This window comes from Acomys minous (genome assembly GCF_964271855.1).
Source record: "Acomys minous genome assembly, chromosome: 7".
In the NCBI taxonomy this organism is placed as follows: Eukaryota; Metazoa; Chordata; class Mammalia; order Rodentia; family Muridae; genus Acomys; species Acomys minous.
The window spans coordinates 81,210,843-81,223,632 of NC_140488.1; the positions used below are offsets into that span (position 1 = coordinate 81,210,843).

At 44.6% G+C, this 12,790-nt stretch overlaps 1 protein-coding gene across 1 annotated transcript; it reads right to left on the minus strand.

Moving 5' to 3' along the window:
* Nucleotides 1-2,044: 2,044 nt before the first annotated feature.
* Nucleotides 2,045-4,156, minus strand: LOC311601228 (transcription factor SPT20 homolog; the record flags this gene model as incomplete). The annotated part of the gene is made up of 1 exon (XM_084788618.1): nt 2,045-4,156. The coding sequence occupies one exon, from the start codon at nt 4,154-4,156 to the stop codon at nt 2,045-2,047; it is 2,112 nt and encodes a 703-aa protein (XP_084644744.1).
* Nucleotides 4,157-12,790: the final 8,634 nt, after the last annotated feature.

Sequence of the window (12,790 nt, forward strand, 5' to 3'; positions counted from 1 at the left end):
AAGAGGGATGGGTTTTCAAGTGCTTATTTCCTTCCTGCAAGTAACCTAGAATGTTCTAAACCACGTAAATGGCTTCACAAGGAGAGCCACAGCAAGCCATCCCAGAGGGCCTTTTCCAGGCCCGTGGCAGGGTCTGGAGGAGAGCTGGGGCCTGCCAGAGCACTGGGTGCAGAGGAACCTTTCCAAGGGCTGGATGGTCATCAAACAAGTCTGCCACCAACTCTCTTGCATAGGAGTGCAAGCCTAGGCTGCACTCAATTTCAGTGTGACAACCTTCATCTGGTCTCTTTTGGTATGACTTTTCACAGTGTACTCGCAGCTACTGCATTTCAGACACTGCGCACAAGCCTCTTAAACTAAAGAAGTGTCTACTAAGTTCTCCTGAAAGACACTAGTCAATTCCTTATGCATTTAACACAGGGAAATGCGTTTTACAAAGCAATGACCCTGGTCACAAGGCACGACATGCATGAATCTTGGGGACATTGTGTCAAGTTAAAAAGGGCCGCCGGAAGTAATAGCCACCCCTATGAGGTACTGGGAGCACTTAGACTCCTGGAGACAAAAGTCGAAGGGTGGCAGCCAGGGACAGGGACAGATGGGTAACAGGTACAGAGTTTCAATAGCAAAAATCTAGAAAGTTCTAGAAGTGTGTTGCGGAGTATTTACTAAGGCTGAGCTATGTCCTAAAATTGTTAAAAAAAAAAACAAAACAGGCCAGGTGGTAGTGGGACATGCCTATAGTCCCAGCACTCAGGAGGCAGAGGCAGGTGGATAGGTGGATTTCTGTGAGTTCTAGGCCAGTCTGGTCTACATAGTGACTTCCAGGACAGCCAGGGCTATTAAACAGAGAAATTTTGTCTCATTTAAAAAAAATCAGGGCTAGAGAGATGGCTCAGAGGTTAAGAGCACTGGATGCTCTTCCAAAGGTCCTGAGTTCAATTCCCAGCAAGCATATGGTGCCTCAGAACCATCTATAATGAGATCTGGTGCACTCCTGTGGCTTGTAAGCACACATGCAGGTAGAATACTGTATAAATAATAAATAAATCTTAAAAAAATCATTTAGGGGGCTGGCGAGATGGCTCATTGGTTAAGAGTACCAGCTACTCTTAGAGAGTGTGCAAGTTCAGTTCCCAGTACTCACATGGCAACTCACAACCCTCTGTAACTCCTGTTCCAGAGGATCCAATACCCTTATGCAGGCAAAACACCAATGTACATGAAATAAAAAGTATAAAAAAATTCATTTACGAGGATCTACTCCTCCCTCAAAGAATGTTAAAACAGCAAAATATGTTTCTTTTTAATAATTTGTAGATAAGCCTCTAAATTATTGCTAAATTATTAACTTAAAGTATACTGTTATAATTTTAATAATTAGAGAAATGGCAATCTGGAAGAAACTAAAATTATCCTAGCTTAGATGTGGCTACACATCAGGACATTACAATAAAAGTCACTCTATCAACAACAAAAAATAACCTATAAAACACCACTGTTGTAAAATTTACTTCCTGAAGCTGGATGGTGATGGTGCAAACCTGTAATCCCAGCATTTGGGAGGCAGAGGCAGAGGCAGAAGCAGAGGCAGAGGCAGCCAGATCCCTGAGTTCGAGGCCAGCCTGGTCTACAGAGTCAGTTCCAGGACAGCCAGGCCTACAAAGAAAATATCTGTCCTGAAATAAACAAACAAAATAATAAACAGGACTATACCAAAAGCAAAAAGAGTAACAGGCAAAACAGCTTCTGTTTTTAAATAGAACCTTCCCTGGTTCTATGTAAAACGTGGGTATTGTGGCTTTTTTTTTTTTTGCATTTTAAATTGTAATACATTTGGAACATTCAAAACACCAGAGATGAAGTAGAAATTGAGAACCGATTTAGCTCAATTCTGGTGCATCTTTAAAGAGAATTAAGACTCAGGATCTTGGGGTGGATGGTGGGTCCCCTGTTCGTCTATCATTGGGCTTGCCAGCTGCATGTCCATAGTCAGAGCACTGTGTGCCTGCTCTGGACATGGTCACGAAGTGTGGTATGATTTTCAGTGCATGTTCTGGGTCTGAGTCGGCCCCTGCTGTTTTATCACAGCAGAGAGCTGGATGTTCGCAGAATGAGTGTTCTGCCTGTGACTCTGAGGGGTGGCACCTATCTGACACATCACAAATGTCTGGGTCTGTTGGCGCACTCTGGCCCCACCGATGTTAGCACGAGTAGTTTGCTCAATGTTAAGGTGACTAGCTTGCAGAGCTGGTAAGGACAAGTGCTGATGGTTAGACCCTTGGGAGTAAGCTGGTGGCACTGGCTGTAGGGGGACAGGAGCCCTGGGTGGCTCCTGCTGTTTTGGAATCAAAACATATATCTGCTGTGGCTGCTGCAGCTGTTCCTGGGATGAATTCTGAGGCTCTGGGCGCAAAATGATAGAGCCAGGGGGGAGTTTTACAGTTAAGGGACTTGTTGTATTATTTATAATGAGTTGCATAGGGTGCTGTGCTGACCCAGGTAGCTGCTGTCTGGTTAGTATAAGACTGTTTTGAGTGATTGCTTTAGTAGCTGGGACACCAGTGGAGCAGCCTAGGACCTGGGATGAATTACTCACCAGGCCAGGTTGTGACGCAGACTTTAGCACATCATCCCCATTCACACCAGTGGTTCTGGTGGAGGACTGGACCTTTGGGTTGTTTTCTGATGACCTAGCATTGGGTTGGGCAGCTGCAGGCAGGGTGTTAACTCTGTCTTCTCTCACAAGAGTCTGCTGAACCACAGTGCTTGCCTTAGGGGCATGTGGTGTGTCTCGACCCCAGCTGATAGTGGAGGAGCCCTGTCTTGAGATTGGGACAAGTGCAACTGGTGAGGGAGGTCTGCTTTCCTTTTCTAAGATGGAGAATGGCAGCAGACTGGTTGTGGGCTCTGTCCCCAGGGAGGGCTGTGGACACAATGAGCCACTAGACTCCTGTGGCATCTTGTCTGGACACCTGGCTTCGCTCTGGACAGACCCTTGGCAAACATCATCTGAATAATCATCCAGGAAGGTCCTGTCCTCTGGAAGTAGGCCTATTTCAGCAGAGAAAAGTGGCTCATTAAGGGACTTCAGGAAATTTGGACTTGTTTCCCATAGCTGATTGCCATTTTCATAATCAAACATAGAGTCATATTTTACTTCTGGAGATGCCAAGACACTTGGTTCTTCATCATCAAAGAGCGTATCCATCTCTGGAGGCAGGGTCAGTTCACAGAATCTCTGCTTCCAGGTTTCTGCTTCAGCAATCTTCAGGTCATATGGGTCATCTACTCTTATTTTTGCCTGCTTTTTTAAAGGAGTCGCTGTTGCAAGGTCAGGGGGACAAATACACACGAATGGTACCTCCTGTTGATCCAGAGAGGGATGTGCATGCCTCTTGGAGCATTGTTTCATGGGGTCAGTGTTCATCTCATTAAACAGCAGATTGTTGGCCGTGCAGTTGACAGCAACAGAGGGAAACAGATACACTGGCTCTGCTGAAGCTGAAATCAGTTGGCTCTCAAGCTCAAGTTTTTCTTGCTCAGTCCATTGCTGGTTATCCCTTGTTTTGGAGTGTACATCACTTACTAGGCTCTGCATTGTGGGATGTAAGAGAATATGCCGGCTTTGGTAAGCAGGAGGAGATACAGCAGGCAACACAGCAGGCTCTGCACCAAGCTCCCCAGGAGGGTAGATGTTACTACCCTGCCTGTAGTCTCGGATTTCTGCTATGACACATCTATGGTGAAAAATAGTCACAGGTGACTTTTCCAGGACATCATTCAGAAAAAAAGGTAACTCTTCAGCATCCAAATATTCGAGCAGTTCCTCTACTTCATAAGGCAACTGAAAGGGCTCTGAAAATGACCCACATTTGTCCTTGATCATGAGAGAATAGCCCTGATTTTCTGGGTACAGGTTGACTATCAGACATGGCAATGCCTCTCTCTTCAGAAGCTTCTTTAGTAAGTAGACATCGCTTTCAAGGACCTCCGCATCAGTCTCTTTTTCACATTCCTCAACATAAATGTCATATAGTTTTTCATAAAGAGATTTTTCTTCATTAGATGGGAGTTTTGGAGGAGGGGGCTGCTGCTGGACAGATTCAGTAATCTCACCCTCCCACTCAAAAGCTTCCTGTAAAGTTTGTTCCATCGTAATTAAAAATCAGGACCTTTGAAGAAAAAGAAGAGATGATGGCAGAGACAGGTGAAAATCATGGCAGTTCTATTAACTGTCCTATAAAACGCTACAACTGTGTGTAGAAGCTTACAACCTTAATTTAATACGGACCCCAAGAAATCGTTATCTTGCTGGTGAGATGGACGCCTCCGATTCCTGCACTGTATTTTTTGGGTTTAGGCAGGAGCAAAGCCAACTTGGGTGGCACCAGGAGCCTACAACTTACTAGTAAATACAAGCCAAAAGGAACCAAGACCCATGGGGGCTCACAGAGACTGGAGTACCAAGGAAGGACCATGTGTGGACGGGACCTAGGCCCCCTACACAGATGTAGCCGATGGGCAGCTAAGGCTTCATGTGGGTCCTCTAGTAAGCGGGGCGGGGGCGGTCTCTGACATGGACTCTGTTGCCTGGTTTTCGATCACTTCTCCCTCGCTAGGCTGCCTTGCCAGGCCACAAGGGAAGAGGACAAACTCAGTCCTGATGTGACTTGACAAGCTGCGGTGGGTTGGTGGGCCGGGGCACTCCCCTTTTCTGAGCAGAAGCGGGGGGCGGGGGAGGGGGAGGGAGGGGGGCGGGGAGTGAAGGGGGAAGTGGGTGGGGCCGGGAGTAGAGGACAGAGCGGGCTGCGATCCGGAAGTGAAGTGAATAAATAAATAAAAATTAAAAAAGGAACCAAGAGCTACGTTTCCAAAAGTATCCATACCTTTGGAGGTCCCTGCCCATGTGTTGGCCTGGTGTCCCTCTGTGCTGGAAGTAGACGTGTAGGGCTGAACAGCTAGCTGCCTTGCTCTCGCGCTTCGTCTTCCGTCTTCCGTGTGCCGTTTGAGGAGGCCTCATGCTCCTTAAGCATTCTGGGTAGGGAGGGTCTTCGTTCAAACTTCCTTTCCAGGGGAGACCCTACTTCCGCTGGAGAGGCAGAAAGACTTTGGGGGCGGTTCCCTGCCGTCCATCTAACTTGAAAAACACGCATGCGGAAGTTTGAGCAACTAACTAATTTTTCGTTATAGTCTCACAAGCCAGGAATGGTGGCGAACGCCTTTAATCCCAGCACTCGGGAGTCAGAGGTGGGCGGATCGCTGTGAGTTCGAAGCCAGCCTGGTCTACACAGCGAGTCCAGGACAGCCAAGGCTAAACGGAGAAACCCTGTCTCAAAAAACCAAAAACAAAACAAAAACCAACCAACCAAACAAAAACTCTGAAATATGAGAGTTCGAGGCCAGCCTGACTTATATAGCAAATTCGAGGCCAGCCTGGCCTATATATTCATTTAAGCCAGCCAGGGCTACATAGTATGACTAGGGGTGTGTGCGTGTGCGTGTGCGTGTGCGTGTGCGTGTGCGTGTGCGTGTGCGTGTGCGTGTGCGTGTGCGTGTGCGTGTGCGTGTGCGTGTGCGTGTGCGTGTGTGTGTGTGTAATTTTGGTTTTGGTTTTTTGAGACATGGCTTCTCTGTTGTAGCATTGGCTGGCCCGGAACTCACTCTGTAGTGGTCTCGAATTCAAAGATCCACCTGTCTCTACCTCTTGAATGCTGGGACTACAGGCATGCGCCACCACACCTGACAAAACTGCATCTGTTTTAAAAAAAATTCTGTATTTAGAATCTTGTCTCCAATGTTTAGGCAGTTCCTGGTACCCATCACCGATTTAGCACATCCAAGAGTCCACCTTGATAGCTTTCCTTACCCTTATACCTGTGTGTAAGGAAGTTTTGGTTTCTTTGTTAACTCAGTTGTGTCATATAAATATATTTTCATTCTAATCTCAAGTGTGGGATTTTGAACTAGTTTGAACTTTAGTTTGTCTACACCTGGACATAGTCTCATGAGGGGCGTGGCTTTTGCCAACTGGTAAGGGTCCTCCTCATGCAGTATGGAGAGGGGCGTGGTCTAGGGCCTGGAGGATATAAGTAAGACAAGTGAGAGAGCGTGGGGTGGCATGTGGTGGGTGGCATGTGGTGTGTAGTAGTTTGAAGAGAGCAGAGACAGTGTCACTGTTTGGAGCAGACAGACGAAGAGAAACTCCACGGGGAGCAGCGGCTTGGAGGAGACTGCTGGCTGGTGCTGTTGGTGGAGAAGGGTATAGCCCAAAAGAACCCAATTGACCCTAAACATCTGGGAGAAGTAAAAGGGGCCCCTTCTCCCTTCTAACCACCTCTCTCCTACCTAAGGTTGGAAAGTTGGAAGGGATGTTGAGGCCTAAACACATCAAATACAGTAGAGTGTAAAAGAAAGAGCGCCACACCTGTGGAGACACTTGGATGCTTTTATGAACATTTCACTTCATTCTTTTCTCCTGGTACTCCCCACCCCAGAGTTTTCATATAGTTACATACATAACATGATGTTCTTATTCATAACTACTCGCCCTTTATTTTTTTTCTGTTTCTAGTTTGTCTTTTCTTTTTCTTATTATTATTTTGTGTGTATGAGTGTTTTGCCCACATGTATGTTTTTGTATCATACAAGTGCAATGCCCTTGGAGGCAAGGACCTGGAGTTGTAGAGGATTGTAAACTGCCATATAGGTGCTGAAAATGGACTCCAGGTTCTCTGGAAGAGCAAACAGTGCTCTTAACTGCTGGGCCATTACTCAAATAGAATTCTTTTCTTTTTAAAAACAGATTTATTTTATTGTCTATTTGCATGTACACGTATATGGCTTCAGAGAATGCAGGCAGGCGGGATGCTTTAGAGCTGGAGTTATAGGCAGTTGTGAGTCACCTGACGTAGTGCTGGGAGCTGAACTCCACTCCTCTAGAAGAGTAGGAAGTGCTCTTAATCACTACCACCATCTCTCCAGCCTTGGCTTTTCTTTTTTGTGATGATAAATTTCTGTGACTATTTATAGAATATTATTTTCTAGTCCTTTTGCTGTCTTGAAATTTACCAGTCTTTAAACAAAAAATTTTTTTTGTACTCACAGCTGTTTAGAAGATTCTCTAATGTTTAGATTTACATACAGCAATGACACACCAGATTCATAGTGATTACCTGGAATGAGAAGAACCCAAGATAGGTCTGTGAACCCCCTGAAGCAGACATATTTACAATATATGCTTTTGTGTTATTTTAAAGACAGGGTCTCACTGTGTAGCCCTGGCTGGCCTTGAACTCAACAGGTAGATCAGACTGACCTCAAACTCACAGAGACCTGCTTACCTTTGCTAACTGATTACTGGAACACCAGGCTAAGATAAAGGCTTTAAAAAAATCAATAGTAATAGTGATTGTTACACATAATCATAGCTGTATTATATTTGGATGGATTAAGCACGATTTGCCTGAGTTTCCTTGAAATGACCGGTGTTAAGCAAAAGATAAGAATGTTTTTCTAGGGCTGGGTACCGTATTTTTCAGACTATAAGATACACCTGACCATAAGACACACCCAGTTTTTAGATCAATAAAACAAGAAAAACAGTAAAAACAGCAATTGGACTATTAGGTGCACTCTAATTTCTCCCTCCCCTCTTTTGGGGGGTGGAGTGCATCTTATGGTCTGAAAAATACAGCACATAATTTTTAAAATTTCATTTGCCTAAGCATAGGCAAAGCCCTAGGCTCAACTCATAGTATGGGAAAACAAAAACATATTAGCCACTACCACCACCAATAAAAGCAAACCAATAAGTAAACATAAAAAGAATGGTTTTCTAGTTCCCAGGTCATTCTTGGGAAGATGGGCACTTTTGAAGCACCACAGAAGGGCTAACTTTTTTCCCTCTGTTTTTGGTATATGATGTGTATACATCATATGCATGTGTATAATGTGCATGCATGTGCACTGTATTTGTGTGTGCTCATTCAGGTTTTTGTATACATGTGTGTGCATATATAAGAAGGGCAGAGATCAACATTGGATGCCATCCTGAATCACTATACACCTTATCTTTTGAGACAGGGCCTCTCACTGAGCTCTAGGGAATCTTCCTGTCTCGATTTCCCCAAGGTTAGCACTAAAATGGTAGGAGGCCATATCTGGCTTTTCCCCCCCATGGGTACTGAGAGATCTGAACTTAGGTCCTCATACTTTCAAGATAGGTACCTTACCAGTTGAACTATCTCTCCAGTCTCTTATTTTCATTGTATCTATTTTTAAAAACTCCATAGCGGAAATGAAGCTAACTAAAGGTTTGGATCGTTAAGTTGTATTTTGCTTTTCCATAACTTTTTTTTTTGCCTTAATATCTCCTAGGTTTGGTTTTATTTTGGTCAGGGAGGAAGGGAAGAACAAAACTTTATAGCCTTCTTTGCTATTCATGGACATAGTCCAAGTTGTGGCCCGTGGCGGCTATCCAAGGGCACATTTGCTTTAGCACAAGAGGAGTGTCTACCCACCTGGTCATAGGATGTGTTCTAGTTTCATTTCTGTACTTGTGATAAAGTACTCTGATGAAAAATAACTTAGAGGAGAAAGGAATTTATCTGGCTTACAATTCCAGGCTCTAGTCCATCACAGCAGAGAAGTCACAGTGGCAGGAGCTCAAAGCAGCAAGTGACATCATGTCCACAGTCAAGAGCACAGAGAAATGAATGCATGCAGGACTACTTGCTTTTTTCCCTCCTTGCTTATATAGTTTAGGACTCTTTGCCTAGGGAATGGTGCCCCTAACTGTGGACAGTCTTTCTACACTAATTGATAATCAAGACAATGTCCCACATGCATACCCACAGGCCAATCTGAGTAGACAATTTCACAATTAAGACTCTTTCCCTTAGGGTTGGAGAGATGGCTCAGCAGTTAATAGCTTCTCATTCTTGCAGAAGACCTGAGTTCAATTCCCAGAATTCACACCCAGTGGCCTATAATTCAAGTGCCTGTAATTGAAGCTCCAGAGGATGTGACATCCTCTTCCGATCTTAGAAGGCACCTGCAATCACATTTTACTCACATACAGACATGTACACATAATTAAAAATAAAATAAACCTTGAGAAAAAAAAAAGACTCTTTAGGAGATTCTAGGCTGTATCAACTTGAAAATTAAAAACTATGACTAAAGGCTTGCGGGACCCTAGGAACATTTAAGTCCACTTGGGATATGGCCAGCAGAGGTGAGCTGCACATTGTCCCCTGAGCTCCATTGTCTTCCTTCCCTAGGAGGCCTGCCAGGCCTTACGAACATCCAGGTTAGATATCTCCCTGACATTCCCCTGCCTGCCAACTCCACCTGGGCACATCCAGCAATGGTGAGCTGCATGCTCTCCCCTGAGCTCCATCATTAGGCCCACGGCCATGTTTCCCTTCTAGAGGAGGCTTGCAGGTCCCCAGAAACATTCAGGTTCACCTGGAGCATAGCCAGCACATACCCAAAAGATGCTCCACCACACAACAAGGACATCTGCTCAACTATGCTCACAGCAGTCTTATTCATAATAGCCAGAATCTAGAAACAACCTTGATGCCCCTCAACTGAAGAATGGATAAAGAAACTGTGCTACATTTACACAATGGAATCTTACTCAGCTGGTAAAAACAAGGAAATCTTGAAACTTGCAGGCAAATGGATGGAACTAGAAAAGGTCATCCTGACTGAGGTAACCCAGACCCAGAAAGCCACAGATGGCATGTACTCACTTGTAAGTGAGGACACCACAAGAAGATCTACAGACTCAACTAACCTCAGCCCATAGGGGCTCACAGTGACTGAACCAGCAACCAAAGAGCATGCATGGGTTGGACCTAGGCCCCCTACACATATATGTAGCAGATGTGCAGCTTGGTCATATGTGGGTCCTCTAACAATTGGATCAGGAGGGCTGTCTCTGACTTTGTTGGCTGCCTTTGGATCCTCTTCCCATAGCCGGGCTGCCTTGTCTGGCCTCAGTGGGAGAGGATGCTCTTAGTCCTGCTGGGACTTGATGGGCCAGGATGGGTTGGTATTCAAGCTGGAGGGGGTCTCTCCTTCTCTGAGGAGAGGGGGAGAGAGTGTGAGGGTGGGAATAGGAGAAGAGGAGGGAGGGAGCTGAGATCAGGAGGTAAAGTGAATAAATAAACAAACAAATAAATAAATAGAAAAAGAAAAAAAACTATGACAAATATTCAGTTGTTGCATTAACTGTGTTTTACGCTGAGTCTCCCTGGATTGCACTGGATTTCAGCTTTTCCTAACCAGAGAATTGGAGCACAAGTAGAGTTTTTGTTTTGTTTTTGTTTTTGTTTATTATTACCATGTGCTTAAAGAAGTATCAGTGAGGAAATGAGGAGATGAATCAGGGGCAGGGAAGAAGACTAAAAAAAAAAGTGTGCATTTGCACAAGAGAGCTGTAGGCAACTGGTCGACAGTGGAGATTCTCGGGAAGCAGTGCAGAACAGGCCTCAGTTGGTTTTAGCCTAGAGGCAAGGAAACACTTCTCTTTCATTGGCTGGGACAGTCCCAGCACCATTACTCCTTTCTAGCTGTGGTTGTCTCACACAAGGGCCACCCATCTCAATGTGACTTAAGTATGTCCTCAAATTGTGAGTCTCACATCCTTGCAGTAAGATCCTCTCTCTCTCTCTCTCTCTCTCTCTCTCTCTGTGTGTGTGTGTGTGTGTGTGTGTGTGTGTACAGAATGGCAACAGCTCAGGAGATGGGTTGGGCTCAGGCAACATTTCCTTTCTTTGAATACTGAAGGTAAGAGGCGTGACTCAGTTGTTCATTCTTCCTGAAATAGGTTATGTGCTATGTAATGAACCAGGGCATGCGACTAAGTGAGAACGGGCAACTTTAAGCCGGTAAGGTCAACGGATCAAAAAATAGTCCTCTTCGATTTCCACTGAACATGTCCCAAAACAGCTTGGGCCACATTATCCTAAGCAACTCTAGACGTGTGTGTGTGTGTGTGTGTGTGTGTGTGTGTGTGTGTGTGTGTGTGTGTGTGTTCTTCTGTAGGCATCAATTAGCCTGGTACTGTTTGTTTATCATGGCTTTCCAGTCTCTTTCACTTGGTCTACCTAATTGCCTGATCTTTCCAATAAGGTGAAGTATTGGGGTTTTTTTGTTTTGTTTTTTGTTTTTAATAACACCATGTGTACATCAGTCTTTGAAACTTCTAAGCTGGATTTAAGAACTCTATGGACAGCCCTCTCCCTATAGCAGCACAAGATGAGAAAACTCACAGCCTGACAGATATTTCTAGAAGACTGAGAGAATTCATTTAATTGAGAGATAATTGACCTGGTTTACAATTAGTAAGCTACGTTCATCGTTGACCATTGATTCCCAGGCCTCTGCTTCCCTTGCATGCTGCACTTCATTAGAGGGGCCAACAGAGAGTTTAGAAGTAGAGGGTACCCAAACTGGGAAAGCTGAAGATAACGTTTCCATAAGTCTTATTCCAGGTTAGTATTCTTATCAGTGAGTTTGAGACCTCATCTACTTTTGCTGTGATCAGGACTCAGCCAAGTAAAGCAAATCTCAAGGAGCTCCATAGCTCTGCAAGAGAACGTGAATGGCTATTATTTCCCATTGCCCATTAGTTTACTTATTGCTTCTATATCTGCCCTGTGTTGTTTATTGGAGCTGCAACTGTCTCAGAGCCTATAAGCATTACATTACATATTAATCTTTCTCCTCCCTTTAAAATTTAAATCTTGTATGAAATTCACTAAGAATTTTATACGTACATAAAATACATACTCTCTGTAGAGAGTGCACCCTGGTTACTGTAAGCTCCACCCTCTCTCTCCTTCCTCCCATCCTCTCACCTGTCCCCCTCCTCCCTGTAAGTCCCTCTTCTATAGTTAATGATCCTCCTGCTCCCACTTCCCTAACCCTGAACCCCTTGCAGTCTCCCTCCAGCCTCTTCCTCTTTCATGTCCCAGGCATCCTTTTGACTAACTCCTCCCCCGCCCCCCCTAAATCTTCATCACTGACTAGTTCTCTCTTGTGTTCTTTTCCAGTTTTTTAGGCTTCATTCACCTTTACATCAGTTTACTTGTATTCATTTATACATTACAGGCTAGGATTTGTATTAAGGGAGCACATCAGACTTTTTTTCTTTCTGAGTTTGAGCCACCTTGACACTATACTTTCTAGATACGTCAATTTTTCTTTGCAACTGAATACAATGCCACTGTGTGCTTCATTATGTATTCAGTGGCACCTTCTGTTTCTACCTTTTTATTTTCTCCATGGTCTGTCTCCCCTTTCTGTCTTCTCCATTTGTCCATTTTTTAAGGGCTGGATAGATGGGTCAGCGGTTAAAAGAGCTTGTTACTCTCACAGAGGACTGGGGTTTAGTTTCCAGTTCCCATGCCGGGGGTAGCTCACATCCAGCTGCAACTTCAGCTTTAGGGGATATGATGCTCTCTAATGGTCACCTCAGGCATGTGTGTGTGCGCGCACATGCGCGCGCACACACACACAGAGGAATAAAAATGAATGAAATAACTATTTCATGAAAAATTTTAAAAATGAAAAAAAGTTTTTGGTTCTACTTCTTGTGAGAAGTAGCCATATCCAAAGTCACAATTTCTTACTCTGTATTATCCCCACTCGCCTTGGGAGCCACCCTTTGCATTGTGGGATGTTTACAAGCATGTTTAGGCTCTACCCACTGGATGCCAGTAGTTTATGACAGCCAACCATATTTACAAACATTTCCAAATGTCACCTGGGGGAC